The sequence below is a fragment of the Sceloporus undulatus genome, chromosome 2, assembly GCF_019175285.1.
Source record: "Sceloporus undulatus isolate JIND9_A2432 ecotype Alabama chromosome 2, SceUnd_v1.1, whole genome shotgun sequence".
Taxonomy (NCBI): domain Eukaryota; kingdom Metazoa; phylum Chordata; class Lepidosauria; order Squamata; family Phrynosomatidae; genus Sceloporus; species Sceloporus undulatus.
This window is the reverse complement of record NC_056523.1, coordinates 213,577,326-213,602,304: the sequence shown is the minus strand read 5'-3', so window position 1 is coordinate 213,602,304 and position 24,979 is coordinate 213,577,326. Positions and strand designations below refer to the sequence as shown.

The 24,979-nt window shown below is 40.6% G+C and overlaps 1 protein-coding gene across 1 annotated transcript in view; it reads right to left on the bottom strand.

The window, feature by feature from the left end:
• The window catches only part of LOC121920555 (neuronal acetylcholine receptor subunit alpha-7-like), a 119,825-nt gene extending 95,162 nt beyond the window's left edge, over positions 1-24,663 (bottom strand). Inside the window, exons 1-2 of the mRNA XM_042447681.1 lie at positions 24,639-24,663; positions 21,881-22,059 (exon numbers count right to left, since the gene is read on the bottom strand). Coding sequence (XP_042303615.1) covers positions 21,881-22,059; positions 24,639-24,663 — 204 coding nt within the window. The remainder of the gene's footprint in view (positions 1-21,880; positions 22,060-24,638) is intronic.
• Between the last annotated feature and the right edge of the window lie 316 nt (positions 24,664-24,979).

Sequence of the window (24,979 nt, the reverse complement as noted above, 5' to 3'; positions counted from 1 at the left end):
GCATAATGGAAGTCTCCTTTATCAAAGTGGCAACAGCAGCTCTTGTCACCTCTTCTAACAGATTATTTTCCAGGATGTCAGCTGCTACTAATATTAACAACAGCTTGCTTTAGTAAGGAAAAGGCAAGAAATATATTCCTTTTGTCAGCAAGGAAGGGGTCCATTCAAATTACTGCAAAAACCCAAGATCTTTTGCAATTATTACTGGCTGGGACGTCCTGGAGCTGCATCTTCAATCCACTTGAACTCCTATTGGGAAGCAGGGAAGGGAAATAGGCTAACGGAAGCTGGATAGGCCATTTGGCCCAGAGACATTCAGATTTCACCATCCTGTAGACAACTTGCCAAACACAGCTATATTGTGTGTTTTTGCTCACTTTTGGCTCTGGAAAACCGAACAGGAATGCTTTTAAAAAGAGAGACAGGGTTACAAATACACTTCTGTTCTAGCATAAAGACTCTGTATTCCTTTCCTATTTGGATTAATGCAACAAGAGGTCTAGAGATCATTTTTAAAGGGGAAAGTGTTCCAGCACTGTGTCCTGGAATGAAAAGAGCCCAGCCTCTAAGAAGGAAGAAAACATTTCTGTTTGTGTCTGGATTTGCCTCTCTATATTCTGTGAAGCAGTCAACTTCATCTAGCTGTTTACTGTCCTCCTGGCTCCTGAGAAGTTGAACAACCCCAAAAGGATGTTACCCAAAGAACAGGGGTGTGTGGAGGGGGCAGCTGTCACCAACTCTCTGCATTACTTCAACTGTTGGGTTACTTAGCTTTTGCAAGACGCTTGGGTACCTTTTGGACTATGTGCACCAGTTTGTACAGTACTCACTGAGGAGAACTCCAGGTCTCAGGTGAATCCAGAAGGTTTTTGTTTCAAAAAGCACAGAGTGTAATCACACACACACAAACACACACTAGCAATTCAGACAGGCACAGTATACAGAGGGAACAAAAATGGAAATATGGAAATGGGACAGTGGCATTTTAGGGGCTGCAGTGGGATTACAGTTACCTGTCTGAAGAGAAATTGAGGAAAGCTGGAGTGGCTCAGACTGAAGAGGTCTGAGGGTGATTCAGACCAAACACAGAATGCAGGTGTATATGCCCACTGGATGGCTGTCATTTTAGTGTGACACAAAGAGTGATGGGATCAGGGTATCCCTGAGATGGAGGAACAGGGAAGCTTGACTGGGAATACAACAAGGGATAGGCAGAGAGATTGGCTGACGGCTTTGGATTCAAAGAGATCCTCTGTCTCAAGTTTTGAGAGGAAATGTAGATTATTTAGGGGAAGGAAGGAGCACTCAATATTTGACTGTCTCATTTACCTGGATGCCCACATACCTTGGGGACACATTTCTTTTTTTCCTGGGAACCTGTCATAGTGTTCCTAAAAGGTCATCTCTCAAAAACATGCTATCTCCAGATATGAGATATGAAAATATGAGGACCTCAAAATACAGCATGCGGTATACAGGGGTGCTTAAAAAGGAAGATTATTTCCCTCTGTTTATCCCTGAAGGGAATCTAGAATGATATTTATGGGAGCGCCCCATTTCTCTGAGCAGTGAAGGGTTATGGGAAGGAAGACAATATTTTACTCAAAGTTTGTTTTCCTTTGAGATAATTGGTGAGCTCATGGATTGTTTTTATCCTCCCTGCCTTTATTTAAAAATATACAAGTTGAACATAGGTGGAAGTTAAATGAAAAAAAAAAAAAAGGCCATGAGCTCCCCACTCACCTGAAAATCCAAGATCAGCTCTTAGCCTCACTTTCACCTATCCAACTGCTTTCTTCAGCTGCATCTGCACTGTAGAATTAATGCAGCTTGACACCATTTTGACTGCCATGGCTCAGTGCTATGGGGCCTTAAAAAAGGCTAAATAAGCTATACATCCCAAATATGACCGTTCAAAGTGGTGTCAAACTGCATTATTTCTGCAGTGCAGATGCAGGAAACATAACACACACCCCTCCAGAATTGTAAATTTGTAAGGAATCCAGGGCAGGGCTGTCTTGGTCTGGTTGGATAATATATTCTTGATAATAATAATAATAATAATAATAATAATAATAATAATAATAATAATAAAATTTATTTATATCTCCTGCTTCTCCCTTGGGATCGAAGCAGGATTACAGCAATAAAAACATCATAAAATACATAGACAATAAAAAATACTTCAATCAGAAATAAAAAGGGAAGAGTTGTTACAGTATTGCTCACAGTCGTAAGAATTGAGTCATCATATTCAGATACTCAAAATCAGATTAGGGAAGATCCATTGGATAGGCCCGCCAGAAGAGATCCGTCTTCAATGCCCTCTTGAAGGCTTCCAAAGAAGGTATAAGACAGATCTCTTCTGGTAAATTGTTCCAAAGTCTAGGGGTCATTGCAGAAAACGTTTTACAAGAGCCAGTTTTCAACCTGGTTTTGGGGTGTTCTAATATTTTTGTGCCAGATGTTCTGAGAGTGTGGGGCGGATTATATAGGAAGAGGCATTCTCTTAAGTAACTCGGGCCCAGGCCATATAGGGCTTTATAGGTAATAACCGACACTTTGTATTGCACCCGGAAGCCAAGTGGCAGCCGAAGTAGAGGTCTCAACACCGGTGTAATGTGCTCTGATCTCGATGTCCTGGTGATCAGTCTGGCTGCAGCATTCTGAATCAGTTGGAGCTTCCGAACTTGGTACAAAGGTAGCCCCATGTAGAGCGCATTGCAGAAATCTAAACGAGAGATTACCAGTGCGTGTACTACTGTTTCAAGGTCCCCCTGAGCCAGGTAGGGGCGCAGTTGGCGTATCAGCCGAAGCTGACACCATGCACTCCTGGCTATCGCCTCCACCTGAGATGTCAACTGTAGAGAAGAGTCCAGGAGCACTCCCAAACTGCGAACTTCATTCTTCAGGGGAAGTGTGACCCCATCAAGGATGGGTTGGGAAATCTCCTTCCCTTGACCAGGGGCACCTCCGTTTTCTCTGGATTCAGCTTGAGTTTGTTTTCCCTCATCCAGCCTGTTACTGACTCAACACAGCCATTCAGAGGAGAGATGCCCTCCTTATTGTCTGCAGCAGTTAGAGACATAGAGAAGTTAATTTGGGTGTCATTGGCATTGATAACATTGTCATTGTTATCAAGAACTCCCGAGCTGCCCCTGCAAGATCTGATGAGCCAGCCTCAAAGGGGATGTTGAGGTCCCCCAAGACAAGAAGTCTGGGGGACTTCAGCACCAGCTCTGAAACTAGCTGTGTCAGCTCAGCCAGGGAGTCTGTTAGATTATGGGGTTGACATGATAACCATTCCCTGGGGCCATACAGCATCAATTGGAGAGGGATCCTCTCATGTCTTCAACTCCTGGGGCCTCATAGGTCTGAGGGATGAGACAGCTTGGTCTTTTTTGTCAAGAGCTCATCTCCCTGCAGTCCCTAGTGCCACCATCTTTGTTTTTTCCAAATTTCTCAATCCATCTCCCTTAGTCTTTGAGATGTGGACATAAGGAGCCACAGAGAAGAGCCCTGTTGATAAACATGACTTCCACACTCTGTTCATCAAGTAGAAGAAGTCTCCTCAATCAATAGTGTCTTGGAGGATCCTTTCCATTTGCAGTAGGGTTTCTCTGTATGCGATCCAGAGATTTGGAAGAAAAGCTCGACAGAGTCACAACCCCATAGGAATATCCCTCTTGGTTCTTTTTGGTCTATATAAATTTCATGATATCTGTCTCGGTTCACTATTATGTGGAAGAACAGCTTCTAGCTAGCTAGCTATCTTAATCAGTGTTTTGCCTTGGCATATATGGCAATTGTAAGGTGAACCTATTATGATGTTTTCTGAGGGTGAGACTGTGCGGCTCACCCAAAGTCACCCAATGGGTTTCCATGGCTGAGTGGGGAATTGGATCCTGGTCTCTGGAGTCATAGTCCAATGCTCAAATCATTACACCACATTAGCTTGTGTATATGTGTGAGTGAAGGTATTGTTAGGTGTTTTTTTCTTTTTTTCTTTTTTTACAAAAGACAACCTCACCACACTCAGGTTTTCTCCTTTCCATAATCTGGTGGCTCATTTTTTTGAAACTCAGCTGCTGTGATAACTTTGCTTAGTAAATACCATGTAATAGGTGTGTGTTCAAATCTAAATCCTGGCTTTTAACACCGAGCAGAGACAAATGGGCCCATTCAATTTAATCAGCAAACCAGAGGATTCCCACCCATGTTTCAATGCCTTCTGCAAGTTGCTGCAAACCGAAAGTAAAAATAATCCCATAAATGTATATCTTTTGCAATCCCAGACCAATGGGATTTCAAAAACAAGTTTTCATAGTTCTGTGGAATATTATTATTATTATTATTATTATTATTATTATTATTATTAACCTTTATTTATATAGTGTTGTAAATTTACACAGCCCTGTACATACAATCTTTTAGTCAGACGGTTCCCTGCCCTCAGGCTTACAATCTAAGAAGACACGACACAAAAAGAGAGGGGAGTGGTGGTGGGGAATGGGATCAGGTCCAGCAGATCTTCTCCACCTCCGAGGTTTGGACCAAGGCAGATGGACTGGAGGAAGGGCTTGGCTTCTTAATGGATGGTTAAAAGGAGGCTTCCTGGGTCAGAGAGGGGCTCACCTCTGGGAATGTTTCTCTAAACAATATAATCTTTAACTCAGTTTTGAAACTGGGTAGAGAAGTGATGAGGTGTGCATGTGGGGGAAGAAGGTTCCAGGAGTAAGGGGCAGCAAGCGAGAAGGGACGAATTCGGGAGGGGGGCAGTGGTAGTCCTACACTGTGACAGGAGACTTTGACTACCAGAGCGGAGGGTGCGAGTAGGAATGTAAAGAGAAAGAAGGTCAGATAAGTAAGGAGGGGCCAATCCATGGAGGGCTTTGAAAGTCAATAACAAAAGCTTGTACCGGATGCGGAAGGGGAAGGGGAGCCAATGAAGGGAAGATAAAAGAGGAGAAACATGGTCAAAGTGGCGAGCGGATGTGACAATACGGGCAGCTGAATGCTGGACAGAGATTAAAGGATGGAGGTGTGAAAGAAGAAGCCCTGTTAGAAGGAGGTTACAATAATCTAGTCACGAAACCACTAGGGCATGGACCAGAATCTTGGCAGTAGAGGCTGAGAGGAATGGACGGATCTTGGCAATGTTGTGGAGAAAGAATCTACAGGTCTTTGCGGTGGACTGGATCTGGGGAATAAAAGACAGAGAAGAGTAAAAAATGAAGCCAAGACTGCAGGCTTGATGAACCGGTTGAATAGAAGTGTCGTCAACAGAAACAGAAAAGGAATAATGAAGGGTGGGTTTAGGTGGAAAGATGAGAAGCTCAGTCTTAGACATGTTGAGCTTCAAGCGTCGAAGCCGCATCCACTGAGAGATGGCAGTCAGACAAGAAGAAACTTGCTGTTCAAGCCCCGTCGAAAGGTCAGGGGTGGAGAGATACAGCTGAGTGTCGTCAGCGTACAGATGATAGGAGAAACCAAAAGAACTGATGAGTTTACCTAGGGACAGTGTGTATAGAGAGAACAGAAGGGGACCTAAGACAGAGCCCTGGGGAACTCCAACAGATAGGGGAACAGAGGACGAAGACAGGCCACCCGTGACCACTGCAAAAGATCTATCTGACAAGTAAGATTTAAACCAGTCGAGAGCAGAGTCGGAGAACCCAAGGTCAGAAAGTAAATCAACCAGGAGACAGTGATCAACTTGCCGCAGACAAATCAAGACGAATGAGAATAGAGTACAGGCTGTTTGCCTTGGCCCACAAGAGATCGTTTAAGATCTTGGTGAGGGCTGTCTCTGTAGAGTGCCGTGGGCGGAAGCCAGACTGGAAAGGGTCCAGGATGGAGTTGGTTTCAAGAAACTTAATACAGCGAGAATAAACGACCCGTTCTAGGACCTTAAAAAGAAAAGGAAGAAGAGAAATTTGATGATAGCTAGACAAAGAAGAGGGGTTGAGAGAGGGTTTCTTCAGAATTGGGGAAACGAGAGCATGTTTTAAGTCAGAAGGGAAGGAACCCATAGAGAGAGAGAGATTAAAGATATAGAGGAGCGAGGGCAGAAGAGAAGGGGCTAGTCACCTTCCAGTTAGTTGGACTCCTAATTTATGAATTAGAATTATGAATTAGTATTATCCAGATAGCCAGATTAGCACCAATACTCCTGTTAAATAATCTTAAGCACTGGAGATGGATGGGAATCATATGATGTGGTTGATCATTTTGCCTCACTAGGTTTGGCAGTGAGGGTGATCCCTGGTGTGTTGATGCAGCCCATAGAAGAGTAAATAGAGAAATCTGAAATGCCTTGAAAAGAGAATTGGGTCACTTTCTTCCTCATCCAGCTATAGATTTTCAACTGCCCAAGCTCAACAAAACTGACTGCATCCATTTATCAGAGGAAGATAACATGTTGTTCTTGGGGGATTTGCAACAGAACGTAAGGGCCCCATTGGCCAGCCTAATGGGGGAAAGGGACTAAGTAAATGCTTTGCCCTTGCCTGTGGCATGTAATAGGAGCAGAAAACAAGAGTACAGTGAACACTTTGGCCACTTATTGGTGAAGGAAGGGCCACGGGATCTGCTTTTTAGGTCCTGAGACATAAGGAATGGGGAAGGAGACTACCTTTGGGACAGCCCTGAGGGATCTGGCCTCATTTTAAGTCCTACAACTGGTGACTAATTTCTTTTCTTTCAATATACAGGCTTAAGGACCTCACATTTTTCAAAATATGCACCAAATATAGTCTCCAGCCTCTAACAAACCCTCATATGCACCAAATTTATGGCTCTGGTGTAGTGCTTATGTAACATGTCTTGTTTTAACTTTTGTATCTTGTGTGAATTTTTAACAATGAGTTTTTTAAATTGTTGTAAGCTGCTTAGAGGCAAGATATAAAATGATAATAATAATAATACCAATACTATGTTACACAACAGGCCTTTTGGAAGAAATAGTTGAGTGTGATAGTGAAAAAATGAGTTTTTCAAGATACATGCAGTTATTTCCTTCTCTGTCAGGCCTGAAACAAGGAACGAGGTATAAAATCAGGAAAGGGATTTTTCACCTGCATTCAGGCAAAATTCTTATTGCAGTAATGTAACAGAAATTTAAATATTTTCATTAGAGAAAATGGAATTTCTTCTTCTGCTTCCAGCTATAGAGTTTACTTGATTTCTATACTGGCCATCTGTGATATCCCCACATACAGTTGGAGTTTATCACTTGGCTATTAAAACCAGCTTACCTCTATCCGGTTTAAAGCTTAATTTGGGTGGCATCCTGATCTTCTCAGAAAGTTTTTGCAGCTGAATTTACCACCCGAATACATCTTGAGTCCATCCTCGCATCCAGGAGCACTCTGCACAGCTCTTTTCAGATCCAGGAGTTTTCTGGCTTAAGAAAATGGCTGGTAGAGTGCTCCTGGAAGCGGGGATGGACCTGGGATATATTCAGACAGCAAATTCAGTGGTGAAAACCTTCTGATAAGATCAGGATGCTGTCTGAATTAAGCTTTATACTAGATAGAGGTAATCCAGTTTTAACAGCCAAGCGATAAGCTCCATTGTCTATTTGTTTGCCACTGTCTCTCTGCCAGGTGCCAGGCCAAAGGGTGTTGCATGCTATCTGTGGCACACATGCCATAGGTTCACCATCAGAGCCCTTAGGTGAACCTATCATGGGGTTTTCTGAGACTCTATTTGAATAGAGTGCAATATGACCACACATGATTCGGAGGAATTAAAACATTACATGATTGCTTCCCACAAGGAAACACCACTATCTAAGTGGTAGGTGACAAAGAAAGCAGAAGTATGTGTGTCCACATGCTTGATGGACAGCTAAGACAATGCACAGCAGCCATTCACATATGACCACAAATCATTTGGAGAAACTTTCTTCCTGGGCTCCATTTTAATTAGCAACAACACCACAATGGTGTTGCATGTGTCCACTGAAACTGAATAGATGCAAATTGGCACAGGAGAAGTGAAGACAATTAACCATTGTTGTGAATGTGTGAAAATCCACAGCAGTTCACATAATAGACTTATGTGTAGACTAGCTTCAAGAACTGAACTCCAGATGAACTATTCATCTGTCTGAAGTTAGTAACTTTGTGATACATTTAAAGTGTGTATGAGAGGATGGTTTATTTCCCATGCTGCTAATGAAATAGAAAAGAAAGTGCCCAACAGTTGTTGCAAAAAGAATTCACAAACCTTTGTTAAAATATAATACTAAGTCCTATGCCTTTTAATTATTGACCACTGTGCAAGGAGAAAGTCATGATATAAATTCAATAAACAAATATTCAAAAGTAGCAGAACTACAATATGAGGTGAGCATAATGCATGTCAACAAAACAGATTTTGCTATGCCTGCATTTCTCACATTATTAGAGCAGACCAGCAGTTCTCCCCCTTCCTCCAAATATGTCAGAGACTGAAATGAAATACAAAATAGCTTTATTTGCAGACAATGGATTACTATTTATTTCAAATCTGCAGAACTCTTCACCAAATGTGATGTCAGTGTTGGCCGACATTCATGTTATAATATCAACTGGCAAAAATCCAACATTATCTCATCATTTGTAGAGTCGCCAGCTAATCTTTGTCTTTTGCAGATTTGCCCTTCACTTGGAGACCTAAATATTAGCAGAGTGCATGCAGTGGTTACAGATCCTGACTAAGGTGGAAAGACATCAATAGCTTAGAGGACAAAGTAAAATCTTTATTATAGGAACTCCATGCTAAAATGGGAAGTTACTCAGGGAGCTATTCTGATCTGGCTACATCTCTAGGGAAGAGCTCTGAGAGCTGTGGGAGGAAAAGAGGTGGAAACATCCATAAGAGTATCAGTTTACATCACAGACGGGGTCGAGATAGGTAGACAGAGAGGGAGCTCATTGCAGGTCACTCAGACTATCTAAACCTATTGCTACTGCCCACTTTGAAATAATTCTTTCATTGCAGAGCATTGTTGCATTTCCAACACTAAATACCCCAAAGATACCAGGTCTCATATGAACATGAAAGCTAAGCAGGGGCAGCCATAGTACTTGGATAGGAGACCACCAGTGAATACCTGTATATACCAGATATCTTTCAGAGAAAGGAATGGGCAAAACCACCTCTGAGTATTCCTTGCCTTAAAAAAAAATCCTATGAAATTCATGGAGTCACCAAAAGTCAATAGGCACAGGCACAGACACATTTTCACTTGGAAAAAAAACAGCCCCTTAATTATTTAGGGTCTAAAATAAGGCTAAGCCTCACCAGTTGGTCATGTGTATCAATGAACATATGCAGTAAAATAAATACTTTTAAAATGAAAAGGATTTTCATTTTTACGTCACTGATAAAATGAAAATATTTTCTAAACTGGAAAGCATTCTGCTTTTATTGTTTCATAGTCTTAGAGGCCTTCCTCCAATAATTCCTCAAAAAATGCTTCAGACAAGTTGATCAGATTTCCAGGAAAAATTAAACCCGCATATCACACAGACTAAATTGCAATTATTCATATCGCAAAGTGGTTTTATTCTTCCTAATCTTCGAGCCTACTATAATCTATATATAGTATTGCAGGCTAAGTAGTGGCATGCTAAAGCAGGAAAGAAAATCCCTGCATGATCTAAAACAGAAGCAATTACAGAAGCTTTACTGCAGAAAATTTGGTAGCACTGGGTGCAATGAATCTTTCTTGCCCCTCACATTATAATTCTACAGCGATTCCCACTAGACAGGCATAGAAATCATTTTTATATCAACTTGGTTTAGATCCATTTACACATATAACAAATACATTTACATATGAGCTTATTCAAAAATCCTCAACTCCTAATTTAAATACTGTTAGGGACAGATGGAAAACTGAACTGAATAGCAGCTAAAACCTCTACACTGGACACTTCTTTTACAATCAGTCAAATGATCTACATTACATATTCAGCTGAGGCTTATACAACAAAAAAATATGCTTAAAGTATATTGGGCATCAGTTCCCTTTCAATGATTGTTTTCAGCTCTAGAAGATTGGTGCTGGAGATACCTGCAACTGGAATGCAATCTTGTACATCTTTTATGGTCATGTCAAGCTAACCGCTGAGAACCAGCATGGTGTAATGGTTTGAGTATTGTACTGTGACTTGACATCAGATTTCAATTCCCCGCTCAGCCATAAAAACCCACTGGGTGATATTGGATGAGTCACACATACTCATCTCCAGAAAACCCCATGATAGGTTCACCTTATGGTTGCTGCAAGTCGGCACAGTGTGAAGGCACACAACAACAATAAGTTCCCTTAGTTGCCTTAGCTGATGACCTTTATCTTGGCATCGACAGGAGTAGTGTGACCCTGTTGGTGCTTTTAGACCTGTCAGCTGCCTTTCATGTGATTGATCATAACATCCTTTTGGAACACCTGAGAGAGTTAGGAATCAGAGACATTGCATTGCAATGGCTCCGTTCCTTCCTCTCAGGCAGATTCCAAAGGGTGATGCTTGAGGACAGTTGCACTTCAAAAAGGGAGCTAAAATTTGATGTCCCTCAAGGCGCATCCTGTCCCCGATGCTATTTAATATATATGTGTGTGTGTCGGGAGAGATCATTCGGAAACATGAGGTAGGGTGTTATCATTATGCTGATGACACCCAGATATATTTCTCCATGTCTCGGTCTACATCTTTGACAAAAGATGGCATCTCTCTTCTCAATGAATGTCTTAAGGCGGTAATGGACTGGATGAGGAAAAACAGACTAAAACTGAATCCAGACACTCACAGTAGAGGGTCCTAATCTAGGTATTGAGATACATCAACTGGTCCTAGACAGGGTCAACGGGGTCACACTCCCCTTAAAGGACTGTGCCTGCAGTGTAGGAATGCTCCTAGACTAGTTGTTCCAAATGTCAAATGAGGTAAATGCGATGGCCAGGAGTGCATGTAATCACCTTCAGCTGATATGCCAGCTGCATCCTTTCCTGGAATCTAGGAACCTGGAAACTGTGATACAAGCGCTGGTAACCTCACGACTCGACCTCTGTAATGCGCTCTACATGGGGCTACCCTTGTGCCTAGTCCAGAAACTTGTTAGTTCAAAATATGGCAGCCAGGTTGGTCACTGGAAAAAACAGAAGTGACCACATAACTCCTATCTTAAAATTGCTCCATTGGCTGCCTGTTAGTTTCCGCGTGCAGTACAAGGTGTTGGTAATGATCTTTAAAGCCCTACATGGTTTGGGTCCAACCTATCTAAGAGATTGTCTTCTTCCATATAATCCACCCTGCACACTCAGGTCCTCTGGGAAGAACCTACTGCAACCTATAAGGACCAGGTTAACTGCAACTATCCAGAGGACCTTTTCTTCAACTGCTCCCAGATTATGGAATGGCCTGCCAGAGGAAATCCGTCATATTACCAGCTTGGACAGCTTTAAAAAGGCTGTCAAAATCGATCGCTTCCAGCAGGCCTTTCCTGAATAGCAAACCCAGCCACCAATTCAATCCACCATCTCACTGCATAATCTGTAGCCCCATTCGCCCGTCTCTGATTATTTTAATGTACTGTTTTAATGGTTAATGTGTTTAATTGATATTTTAGGGGAGGGAGGAAGGGAAAAATTGGGATACTGGGTATTGTATGCTTTTTTTAATTGTAATCCACATTGATTGTCTTCTGACAGAGAGGCGGGTTAAAAATAAAGCTATTATTATTATTATTATTATTATTATTATTATTATTATTTTATTACTTCTTCTGGGACACAAATGAAGAGGGAGAGTTATTACCATAGCTGATAAAAATATTTATGTGGGAATAGTTTTCAAGAACTAGACTGATAACTAAACATAAAACATAAAAAAGCTTGAATCCATTGTTCTGAGTCCTAGTCCCTAGAGCATCAGAAAACAAGCTTCTTTCATCCTCAATGTGACACCCCTTCAAATATTTAAGCAGGGCTATCATATCACTTCTTAACTGTCTCTTCTCCAGGCTAAACATACTGAGCTCCCTAAGTCTCTCCTCATAGGGCATGGTTTCCAGATCCTTCACCATTTTTGTTGCCCTCCTTTGGACACACTCCAGCTTCTCAACATCCTTTTTTAATTGTGGCGATCAGAACTGGACACAATATTCCAGGTGAGGCCTGACTAAAGCAGAAGAGTGGCAGTATTACTTCCCTCAGTCTAGACACTGTACTTCTGTTCATGCAGCCTAGAATCATATTGGCTTTTTAGCTGCCGCATCACACTGTTGCCTCATATTCAACTTGTGGTCTACTTGGACTCCCAGATACCGTTCACACCTATTCTCTTTAAGCCAGGTGTCACCCATCCTATATCTATGCATTTCATTTTTTCACTCTAAGTGCAGTACCTTACATTTCTCCATGTTGAAATTCATTTTGTAAGCTTTGGCCCATTACTTTTTAATTAAAAAATAAGCAATATCTGACATTAAATTTGAATAAAGCAATATGATTTTTGAAAACATGGGGAAAGGAAATAAAATACAACTACATTCAAATGCAACATATAACACTTCTTTCATGTGGGATTCTATTTTCATTTTTATAAATTTCAAACATAAAGTCAAAGGTAAGGATACAATAGGTACAGCACTTGTGCAATGCAAGCGCAACATAAATACCCTCAAGGTACCAGATCCTGTCTGATCTTGGAAGCTAAGCAAGGGTCAATTCTGGTTAGTAATTGGATGGAGGTTCCCAAGAATGTCAAGTGCTGCGGGTTCTCTTTCAAAGGAAGGAACTAGCAAGACAATAGCTGAGTATTTCTTGCCTAAGAAAACCCTTTGAAATTTATAGGGTTCCATATGTCAACAAGTAACTTGAAGGTACATGCACACACATGTAAAGAGGCATGCAACACCTCTTTATTTCAGGAGTTTCCTCCATTCACTTGCCAGTAGTTTTCTCTATTCACTGCTGCTCCACTGTGCAGAGACAACTCCTTTCACACATCCAAGCCAAACCACGCCATGCTAAACTAAGCCAATATTGTTCCCATCCAGATACTGGAAATGCAAGCCATGCCACTGTCAGGCTGACCACCCCTGTCCTCCCTCATCAACAATTTCCATTTTCAGAATTCTACATAAACACAAGAGTTTCAACTCTACCACAGTTAAATAGGATCTTGGCCACAATTTGTAGCTGAACCAATTAAGTATTCGCGGCTCTAGAATTGGGGCAATCATCAAATTATTTTTCTACTTGGGGGTTTGGGAGAGAGACAAGAAAAGGAGTTAATTATCTAAATTAGGTTAATTAAATTTGCCTAATGTCAATGGTCCCTGTTATGGAACAGGGAGGAAATGTAAGTACTAAAATTAATCCTGGTCTGGAGGTTACATGTTTACTGATAAGTTTGACTCTTTGGCTGAATCTGCACTGCAGAATTAACGAAGTTTGATGGCACTTTAACTGTAATGGCTCAATGCTATGGAATTCTGGGATTTGTAGTTTTATTATATATTTAGCATTCTCTATCAGAGACGTCTGGTGCCAGAACAAACTACAAAATTCATGATTCCTTAGGATGGAGCCAGAATAAAGCAGTGTCAAACTGCATTAATTCTGCAATGTGGCAGCAGCCTTTGTCAGTGTTGTTGCCCTCCCCATATATTATACCTGGGGTAATTGCCCCTTTTAACTTCCTTTAAAAGAATCTAAAATTAAAGCTGTAATCTTTCCACTACTGTTGTTGTTGTGCCTTTAAGTCATTTCTGACCAATGGCGACCCTAAGGCGAACCTATCACAGGATTTTCTTGGCATGTTTTTTCAGAAGGGGTTTGCCATTGCCTTCCCCTGAGGCTGAGAGAGTGTGACTTGCCCAAAGCCATCACCTAGTCAGGTTTGATGGCCTGTAACCAACTAGAAACCAAAGTTTATGATCAATTTGAAAATAATAGCTGACTTGGATTCCAGAAGAACTATAAAAGTAAAGTAAGGAAAACTCTACAAGGCATTCACACACTGTTCTTTGTGCTAGAAAGTGGATTCAAATGTTCTGACCTTTTTAAATGTTGAGCTGAGCAAAATGGGATGAATTCTCTTTTTGAATTAATGATGACTCTAAATTGTGGCAGGCTGACTGACTGTGTTATTCTAAATCCTCTCCTCTCCCACTGGGAACGATTTTTGACCAAGCTGAGAATCTGTTTCTCAAGCAAAGCCTAAAGGATCTGAGCAAGCTAGAACCCATCCATAACTAATTTATGATGCAATCATGAAGTAGTAAGACTAAAGGTAATTCCCTAAGTTGCCTTCTTCGTGAACATTTGTGTATCTGCAGAACCTTCTCCAACCTAATGAAGAAAAGAACAAGCACAGCCCAAAACATTTTGCTGCCTGAGACACGACAGCCAATGGAGCCCCCATCTGCTCACAACAATGTTCACAGTATCCTAATACTGTATAAGCATGTTCTTTTAGTACATTAGACAAAAAATCCCGCAAGCACCTTTTTCTGTCTCTGGCAGTAATAATTCAACAACAACAACAAATGAATAATTAACATCTGTGTGGTCCTTTCATGACAATCCAAACCTACTGGCTGAAAGCTGTGCTTCCTCTACTTAAATGGTAGGGCTACCCCCAGAAAGGAATTTCATCTTAGTGACAAGAGTCTGGAAAAATGATCTGAAAATGCTAAAAGCAGTTGACAAAGAATTACTCATCATTGCACACAACCCTCAGCACAAAGTAGCATCTCATACCATCCATTTTATTTTCAGGGGAGGGACTAACCTGTTTGCTCTTCCAATTTATTCATTTATTTCATTTATAAGCTGCCAACGAATACCAGGTGCTCTGGGCTCTATTTGAAATTTTGAATATTTGAGTCAAAACAAATGAAAAGAGTTACAGTAAAATAAAATAAAATAAGTTAATTTTTAGAAGTGAAAGCATTTTAGAAGCATTTTACAAGGAAATGCTTGTTTAAAAGAATGTCTTCAGTGGACATGAAAAAACAGAAAAGTGTTAGGAGGTGCATGTCTAACCATCAGAAGGATAGCATACAGGGTGGGAATCAGCACCTTGAAAACCTGTCACTAGTACAGATTATTATTATTATTATTATTATTATTATTATTATTATTATTATTAAACTTTATTTCTAAAGTGCTGTAATTATACACGTGGAATACCTGCTTTTACATAATCAGCTTTTAATACATTGATGTTAAAATGTTAGGTGAAACTAAGGATATAATAAGCCTTTGCAAGAATGAAACTTTTCAAAAATTGTCTCCTTGGTGGACAAGGTTACCTTTCTCTCTCTCTCTCTTTCTCTCTCTTTCTTTCTCTCTTGCATTTCTTAATATTTTTCACAGTTCGGGATTATCATCTTTTGCAAAAATTTCATATGTGCAAAATACTCTTTTTATGCAGAAGACATTGGCTGCATCTGCACTGCAGAAATAATCCAGTTTCACACCACTTTAACTGCCATGGCTCAATAAGATAAAATTTGGGGAACTGTAGTTTTGTGAAACATTCGGCTTTCTCTGTCAGAGAGCACTGATACCACAATAAACTGCAAATCCCAGAATTACATGGGAGTTAAAGTAGTGTGAAACTGAATTATTTTTGCAGTGTGGGTGCAGTCATTATTTTATTGTGTGTGTGTGTGTGTGTGTGTGTGTGTGTGTGTGTGCAGAACCATCCCAAACTAAAAAAATGACATGAATGGTTTTGGAGTAATGGTTAACATCTGAGCTGGTGTGCTGTTGCTGTCTTATAAATACATAAATTCCTCTATAGAAAAAAATGGACATTTTTGCTTGATGCAGAATAGCCATGTTTATGTAGCTGAAGGCTGCACAAGTGGAATTACACATATGGCATCATTGTAAAGAATGGCACACTGCACATTGATGCACATATGTGTGCACACTGATGTGAACTGCACATTGTGCATCCAGATGTGCATATACATTTAGCAATTCACTAATGGGGTGGAGAGTTGCACAATATTTGTGTAATTCCATCAGTGTTAAGTTACACTCCATCTTCTTCATGTACGGTACATTCTTGGTTTCCATGTTACTTTACTTAATTACATTAATTTGAGAGAAGATTGAACATTTTTACTAATTTGAAATGAGCATTTAAAATTTAACAATTTAGCAATTAATCAATTGTTTTATAAGGTTTGCTTTCCATTTACGTTCTAGGGATGTAAATAATATTCACATTTTCCCCCTCTTGTGTGACAAGAATGGGTGTTTCATAATGTCTAGACACTCCATTAAAAAAGACCAGCATATTTTTGTTTCACTTCATTATGTTTCATTTCCTTTCCTTTTGTGTGTCTCTGTGTGTGTACTGCTTGTATCCAAAAAGGGCATAAGAGAAGATTTACATCACCAGAGTAAGTATTATAGCTGGATTTTTGCAACTGGCAAGTAATGTGTCATTGTATTAAACCTTTGTTTCATAGTGTGGAACCAACATTTGAATCCCAATGCTGGCTGATTTCCAGAGAAATGTCTCACTCCACAGCCCTAGTATGGAAACAACTCAGATTAGATCAGAAATCTAACTGGGGTCAGCAGGGGATAATGATTTCTGAAATATTGTATATAAAGTACTTTTCTCTTAGGATTCTCTCAAAGTTGTAGCTGTGTGAGCTTTAGCTGAGATTTGAGAGCATTTTCCATGATACTCAATACAGCAATTGAGTGTTTCTAAAGTTTCATTGTGTTCCCCACATCTGATGTATTTTACAAATATATTTCAAAGGATTTTCTTTGCTATCTTCAGGACACTTCCAAGTCAAAAATAACAATAATTTCTCACACACCAAGGAAACAAATTTGCCAAGGTTACTAGACAGGTTAATCCAAATAAACCAGGGTTTAAATTTTACTTTTTGTATTGAGAAAATGAATCATATCTTAGCTATATATCAATATTTGTCACAAAAAGAAGAAAAATGATTTATGTGAAGTCGGAGGCTTTCACGGCTGGCATCCATAGTTTTTTGTGGGTTTTTCATGCTATGTGGCCATGTTCTAGATGACTTTATTCCTGATGTTTCGCCAGCATCTGTGACTGGCATCTTCACAGTTGCGAAACATCAGGGATACAGTGGTACCTCGGGATACGAAATACCCAGGTTACGAAATTTTCGGGATACGAAAAAATCCCATAGGGAATTATTGTTTCGGGTTACGAATGTTTTTTCGGGTTACGAAAAAACTTTTGGTGCTTTTTTCGGCTTTTTCGCACGGAATCGCGGCTTTTCCCCATTAGCGCCTATGGCATTTCGGCTTACGAAGGCTTTTCGGGTTACGAAAGCGGCCGCGGAACGAATTACTTTCGTAACCCGAGGCACCACTGTAAACTCTTCTAAAACATGGCCACATAGCCCGAAAAACCCACAAAAATCTAAAAACAATTTATGTTTGTGATGCCTCATTCCCCTTCTTTCTGTGAGGGCAGGGAGATTGCATGGTATCTGAAGTGTGATTCTCCAACTTTTTCAATGGCATCCAGGACATTTAAGCACTGACCTAAGTGGAAGCCAGTGGTGTGGTGAATCTGCTCTGGGTCTTACTCAAAATGTTAAAAATGAGCTACTCAAGGTATTGAACTATCCCCAAGATAAATCCAGCACCTTTGATGTTTCCTTTCAAATTCCTACTAAAGCCCAGAGCAGATTCACTGTCTCACTGACATGGAAGACATAAGATACCTCAGATGGACTGAAGCATCCCTCTATGGAGCGTACCTGGTGGCAAAAGTCTCCAGCCTAGGTATGTGGAAGGTTCTGGCCTCACTAGAAATTGATGGACAACTCCAATATACAAGTAGTTTATTTACAAAGCACATGTAGTATACGTTTTCAATACACAAGTAGTATAAGCTCAATCCAAAAAGCCAAGGCCCTGAGTGTATAACGCCTTAATACCAGGGCATCTGTGGTGTGAAAGACTGAGGTAAACAAAGCTGCCATTTCATAACCCTGCACCATTGCAAACGTGTTTATAACACTACTGATTAGCCTCATGCAACCATCAGTGGATTTCCAGCCGGCCAGCTAAACTGCCCATGCATTTGCAAGGCAAGTAGCGGTGCACAACAGTCATAATTATAGCTTTGCAGAAAACTCTGAGAACAGCATCTGATGAATCATTTATAAGAACACATGGCTCATAATTTCTTTCAATATACACGATGCTACCGTGTAAAATTGTTATAAAGCTTCATAATTAATCAACAAATTGCCTGTGAAGCATCAGGGACATCTGTGCATTTCAGGGTCGCCTTTAGTATTCCAAAGTGACAAAACCCATGTGTTAACATTCTGGGAAACACCTAATCATGTGGTGCTAATCAAAGCCTCCTGGTCCTCAGTTACAATTAGACAACAGCCTGGTTAAGAGACAGAATTCAAGCACATACAACTCACAGCTCAGATCAAGTACTGTAATTAGATCACATTCTTTCAACAAGAGCATACTACTATTGATGAGCTCCTGTACGGGTCTAATACAGGATAGAGGTGGCAGAAAAGAGAACGGAAGCTCCCAGCATCCTTAAGACACCCCTGAATATCCAGCTCAGAAGGTCCACTTTGATTTAGAGAATGGACTACAACTCCAGAACGCTCTGATAATAGCCCCTGAGGAAGGCTGATTGGTGATAAGGCTGAAATGCATTGGGCTTTTTAAGAAATACTGTAAAAGGTTTTGGACCATCGCATGGGATTTGTCTCTCTTCATTCTTCTACTGTGAATATGTGTGTTCAAGGTTTGTTTGGGGGTTTTTTGTTCACTTCCTAAGCAAGTGGGTGACCTCATTCCACAGTGATGGGGTGAGTGACACGCACATACTTGCCTGGACCATGGACTGCTAGTACTTTCTGAACATGATATTTTCAAGGTTCCAGAGTTCATGGGAAATTAGTACCTTACCTGTCCGGAGGAACTTTTTTGACTGAGCGTGAATCTATACTGTAGAAATAATGCAGTTGGACACCAGTTTAAATCATGTAGTTCCATCCTATGGAATCCTGGGATTTGTAGTTTGACAAGCTAAAAGCATTCTCTGTCAAAGAGTGCTGCTGCCTCAGTTAAAGTGGTGTCAAATTGTATCATTTCTACAGTGTAGATGCACCCTTTAAAGCAGGGTATAAACTTAACAAAATATGTGAGGTGGGCTTAATTTTACCATTGAAATTGCTGCGATCCATAGTAAAAACAAAATAGATGTGAGAACTAGCACATGTCTTTTCATTGGACAGTTGAATTCCTGCACTGTTGGTTGGACATTGGCAGTTGAACATTGAAATATCTATTTAGGAAAGCACAATGTCTATCTAGACATTCTTTGAGTTCCATATAGCTCATTTGCTGTGTATGTGTTTGGTACAACTGCTTCTAGTGACTGGATAGACCTGCACTAGCAGTGAACCTCCTCCTGCCTCCAGTTTATGGGGACTGCTTTGTAGTTCTCATGAACACTCCAAAATGTGATTGAAAAAGCCCAAAACGCCTTTAGTATTTTCAGTACCTCCTCTGTGCCACCTCCCCAGTGTTTGGTGTTGGCAGGTGATTAGATCAAACGGACCAATGAAAGAAGCAATTGAGAGACCCACCTACCCACTTCTCCAAGTTGGGACCTTGCCTTCCTGCCTGCTGCATTTACTGCTTTCCCTCACTGGTGGAGCAAGGTTGCATATGAGAGTGCATTGGGTGCCATGCAGTCTGTCTGGCTCAATCCTAGGCAGAGTCTGCTGCCAGGCTTTGCCAGGCCTGGGGCTTCCTCCAACCACTGTAGTTAGCAATAGGAGTAAATCCTGCTGTTGCAGTGGATAGCCACCACCTTGACCAGTGGAGAGAAGGAAGATACTGGTGACTACCATCACCCCCATGTTCCCTTTAGCTGGCCCACATCTCTGTTCCTCTCTTTTCTGATTGCAACCAATACCACCACTTTCTTCTTGTCATGGGGGTACAAAGAAGCTGTTGAGAGGTCTCTAGGTTTCTAGGTACCCCTGAGTCCTGAGTACCTTATTTATGGTGTGAATGTGGAGCTAGATGCCTCTCTGCAGCCTCCATTCCACTGAGGCTTGAAAAGGAGTTTCTTTGCCAACCAGACATGCACACAAAAATCCACAAACACTAATTAAATTAATGGAGATGGAGAAGCAAAAAGGACCCTATTTAGTTTCAGGAGGCGAATAGTTTGAAAGAGTCCAGGGGGAGGAAGAAGCTGCTACTTCTACTGGTACTGCCTTCCAAATGAATTCCTCTCACTTCAGGTCTAAGGCCCTGACTCAGTAGGCATGGTGTTTGCCATCACTCACAGCTACTTTGCCTGCTAGGGCTATAAAACCAGGATCTGACAGGGCTCTGCTGCAAAAGACCCCAGCAGAGAGAATGGAAGGACCACAGTGACTATCTGGGGCCAGGGGGAAGAAAAAGCTGCTGGTTCTATTGCTACTTGGACCTCTGCCTTCCAAGTGCCATCTAAGAAGCAGAGCCCTCCCTCCAGTTCATCTGGTGCCATCTGGCCATGGAGGGAGAGATGCAGGCCCAGCTCCATCGAGCCTGGCCTAGATTAAGAAACTGAGCCCTCTCTCCAGTCCATCTGCCTTGGTCCAGCCTCAGAGGGAGAGAAGAACTGCTGGACCTGATCCTCTTCCCTACCATCATTCCCTTCTCCTTTTATGTTGTGTCCTTTTAGATTGTAAGCCTGAGGGCAGGGAACTGTCTAATTAAAAATAATAATAATTGTAAGCCGCTCTGAGAGACTTTAGGGCTGAAAGGTGGGGTATAAATATCGTAACTAAATAAGAGGCCTCTCTGTCCCTCTATATTCTGGCACATTCCTAATTATACAACCAGAAGCTTGAAGAACCTAGAGGCTTAATTAATTCAGGAACAAAACTGTATTAATTTCCAGACATCCAGTCCTGTATATGTCTGCTCAACTAATTCAATGAAACTGCTCATCACTGATTTTCTCACCAACCAAAGTCAATTCACACTGCCTTACCCCCTTTTATTTTGGGTTCAATAAAGCAGAAGTACTGCCGCCCACTCTCAGCAGAGCCCATATTCACCATCATTAGGGACAAATTAACAAGATCATTTCTGACAGTCAATAGTATCCACACATAATTCTCTAATGGTTCAGCTTTATAGTGAAATCACCCACACAAAATGAGATGTAGAATCAGCTACATCAGGATTTTTTTTCAACATGTTCTCTTCTATGTGTGCTACACATTTTCATTATTATGGTGCACTATTAACTCATTGAGGGAAACACTGTTTGTACATTTCTTGTTACTGTGATGCATTATCATTTTGAGTTCCTCTAAAATGGAAGTGAAAGTTGTGGTTCTCCTGTTATGGTGGGACTACAGATCCCATGAACCCTAGTCAGCAGTACCATTAGTAAGGGATAAATCACAATCTGACACCATAGATAAATCTGGCTACACGGGACTACTTTTACAAGAAGAAATAACTGTGCAGTATCTCCGTATTGTGATATGGAGACTTTTGCCTGTCAACAATTCAACTTAATATTATTAAAATTCTGCTCCAGACATAAACAAGCCTGGGAAAACTGGGAAAAAGCCATGATTCTGCCATTCTTTAAGTACCCTTGTAATAATACAGTAAGATGGTTAAAAGGTATTATGAGGTAACTGATTTGTTTTTAATTAGGCAAGAGAGAGACTGGGACAGAAGAAAGATTTGTTCACATGGACTTACAAATGCTGTATACCAATATTATTTTGCTATTCTATACCAAAGTAAAACTTGTTTTACTGAAACTCCACTCAGGAAAAGGAAGCCATGTTATAACCTACTTACCACATCAATTATCTGTAGTAATGATAGTTGAAGCTCCACTACAAGAGGTTGTGAGTCATTCACGACAGGCCGTTCCAGGCGATTATAGTTTTTCAGTAATTCTCTGTAGAGTCGCCTTTGGTTTTCACCTTGCTGGGAGACTGTGAGAAGAAAAGGAAGAAATTCTTTTAGGTATATACCTATATTTGAGATTGTATCAACCACTCTGTTATGGTTTATTAGCTATATGTTCCTGCTCAAATTGTGCTTTTCTGAAAATCTATATTGCAATGATAATTCAAGGTCTGGAAACTCTGAAGGAAGTAACCTATAATAATATTTTTAAAAAAGGAATGAATACCAACTCATCTCTCTTAATTTGTGAGAAGATTTTTGTTGTTGTTGTTGATTTGTCAAAAAATTGATGGAGGCACATTGGGAAAGAAAAGCTTTGTAACTTAGTTTTTTTCTAACAAAGTTCTATGGTGGCAACCAGTGTTAACACCGCAGACCTGGGTTCTTCAAATCCTGGTGTTTAGATGTCCTTGGGTAGGAAGGATCTGACAGTTCAGCCTTGCTGGAAACCTACTGAGGTTTGTGCATCTGAGGAACCCATTGGGGATGCACTGCCAACTTATATGAGGAAAAGAAAAGCCAGCTCTATTGTCTCTTTGTAAGATCTGCCATGCTGATTGGACATGGAGAAAGATGGCCAGTGGTGAGGAAGAAGAGGGTACAGTTTGGTTAGAGAGCAATGAAAACATCTTCCTCAAGGACACTAAATTCTAAAAGAAGCCTTGGCCTTCAATATGCATTATGCTCCAGCTTAATTTCATCCTACAGGTATCTTAAAGGTAAAAATAGAACAATGCCTACACTCCCTGGTGTAGTGGTAAATTTTGGCATTCAAGTAAATACTCATCTTGACAACAGCCATAATGACACCTCTGTTAAAGGCAACCAAATTCAGGCAACAATGATGACACATATCAACAAATTATTTCTAGCCATTTTGGGCCTAAATCCAATTGTTAATCACAACTGGAGTAGTCCTGGGTAATCAATGGAACATAATATAAGTGATGACTTACCATGTTCCCATTGGCTCAATAGGTCTACACTAGTTGGTGCTAATCACTGACTTTAGGGGCATTATCCACACTGCAGAAATAAAACAGTTTGACACCACTTTAACTGCCATGATTCAATCCTACAGAATCACGGCATTTGTAGTTTGGTGAGGCACCCCAGTTCTCTGACGGATCTTACAAAACTATAAATTCCAGGGTTCCATAACATAGAGCAATAACAATTAAATTGGTGTGAAACCTCTATTTCTGCAGTGTGGATAGACTGCAGGTTTCCATTTCTACCACAAGCTGAGCTATTGTAAAGCTAATGAATCTCAATTGCCAATTCAAAATCAAGTCAACCCAAAATATTTTGCATTAGAACAGGGATAGTTCACAATAATAATATATTGTTTTCAGGGAAACACACGCTTACATACACACCCCATACTACTGTGAAGACTGTAATTAAGCTAAGAGGGGACAAGGGAGCTCAAAGGCATATAACTGACCCTACTAAATAAAAATATTTAATATTGCTCTGACCCCACAAAATTGTGAGTTCACTACTCCACTGTCCAGGAGCTCCTTGAAGAGAGCCTGGGATAAAGATGTAATAGATATTGTTAGCTTTCATTGCATTTTTTCACAATATCTGTTTAACTTTTATGGTGAACATATCATATGTAAGGCAGGATTAGACTCAAAGTTAGGATGGTCCATACCACTGCATTTCCTATTTCTATGTATAGTTGTGAAAGTTGATAGAAATAAAACTGATAGGAAGAAAATCAGCTCATTTGAGATGTGCTGCTAGAGACGCGTCCTATGGATACGATGGACTACTAAAAAAGCCAAATAAATGGGTCCTAGAGCAAATCAAGCCTGAACTCTTTCCTAGAAGCCAAGATGACTAAACTGAGACGGTCATACTTTGGCTACAGCACGAGAAACCATAACTCGCTAGAAAAGACAATAACGATTGGTAAGGTAGATGACAGCAGGAAAAGAAGAAGACCATATTCCAGATGGACCAGGCTCAATCAAGGAAGCCATAGCCCTGAGTCTGCAAGCCCTGAGCAGGGCTGTTGATGACAGAGTAGCTTGGGGATCTCTCATTTATAAGTCAAAGCTGATTTGACAGCGGTTAAGAACAACAAAGTTTTCATTGTTAGATCACAGGAAATTACCAATGTACCCCCAAGACCCTATGTTAGTCCTTGATCATCCCTCTCCGCATGTCATAATTCTAGAATTTAGTCACAAAATATGAATTCTCAATCTATTTCTGGTTTGCTAGAAATTGAATCATTAAATTAATGCACCAGTTTGTGGATCTACGCTCAGTCCTCTTTATATTCCAGAGCAAGTAAACTTGGTATTATATTTTAGTAGATTTCAACACAGCTTAACAATTCTATGTGTTTAGTGAAGCACTTCACATCAAGCTATACTTTAATGTGAAACTTCTCTAAGGAATGGAAGATAAGGAGAATGATTCTCGCGGTTGTTGCAGATTGGACTGATTTTCTGAAGTAGTTGTCTGTAACTCTCACAATCAAAAGACGGGGTTGTTTATCCCACCTATTGTTTTTAGCAAGACAAATGGTGTTTTATATCCGTATGTTTGCATCCAGATTTAATTTTTGTGTTTATAAAATTATGCAAATTCCTATGCAAGCAGAGCTGTTGGATTCCTGGCAAGTCACCAAGGCAGCTGTTGGCGTCGTACATGGTTGGCCTATCTAATCAAGCTATCTGTTGTTCTCCTTCTGACAGCCCCAGAGCAAAAGTAGTTGCGGAACAAAGAAAATATATGAGGGGAGGCAGAACAAAAATCTAAGGAAAGGGGAAAGGGGAGCAAACACCCCAAATATCACATATGTAATGTCATATTCAGTCTCTCTGTCTACATAAAAGCCATTTCTCAAATTTCTATCAATTCACTGCATGATTAAAGAGACATGCTGTGTAATCTCTGTGCCATCCAATTAAGGGAAACCAGGATGGGGCAATGCAAATAGGAGCAGTTTTCATTTTCAATTATTCC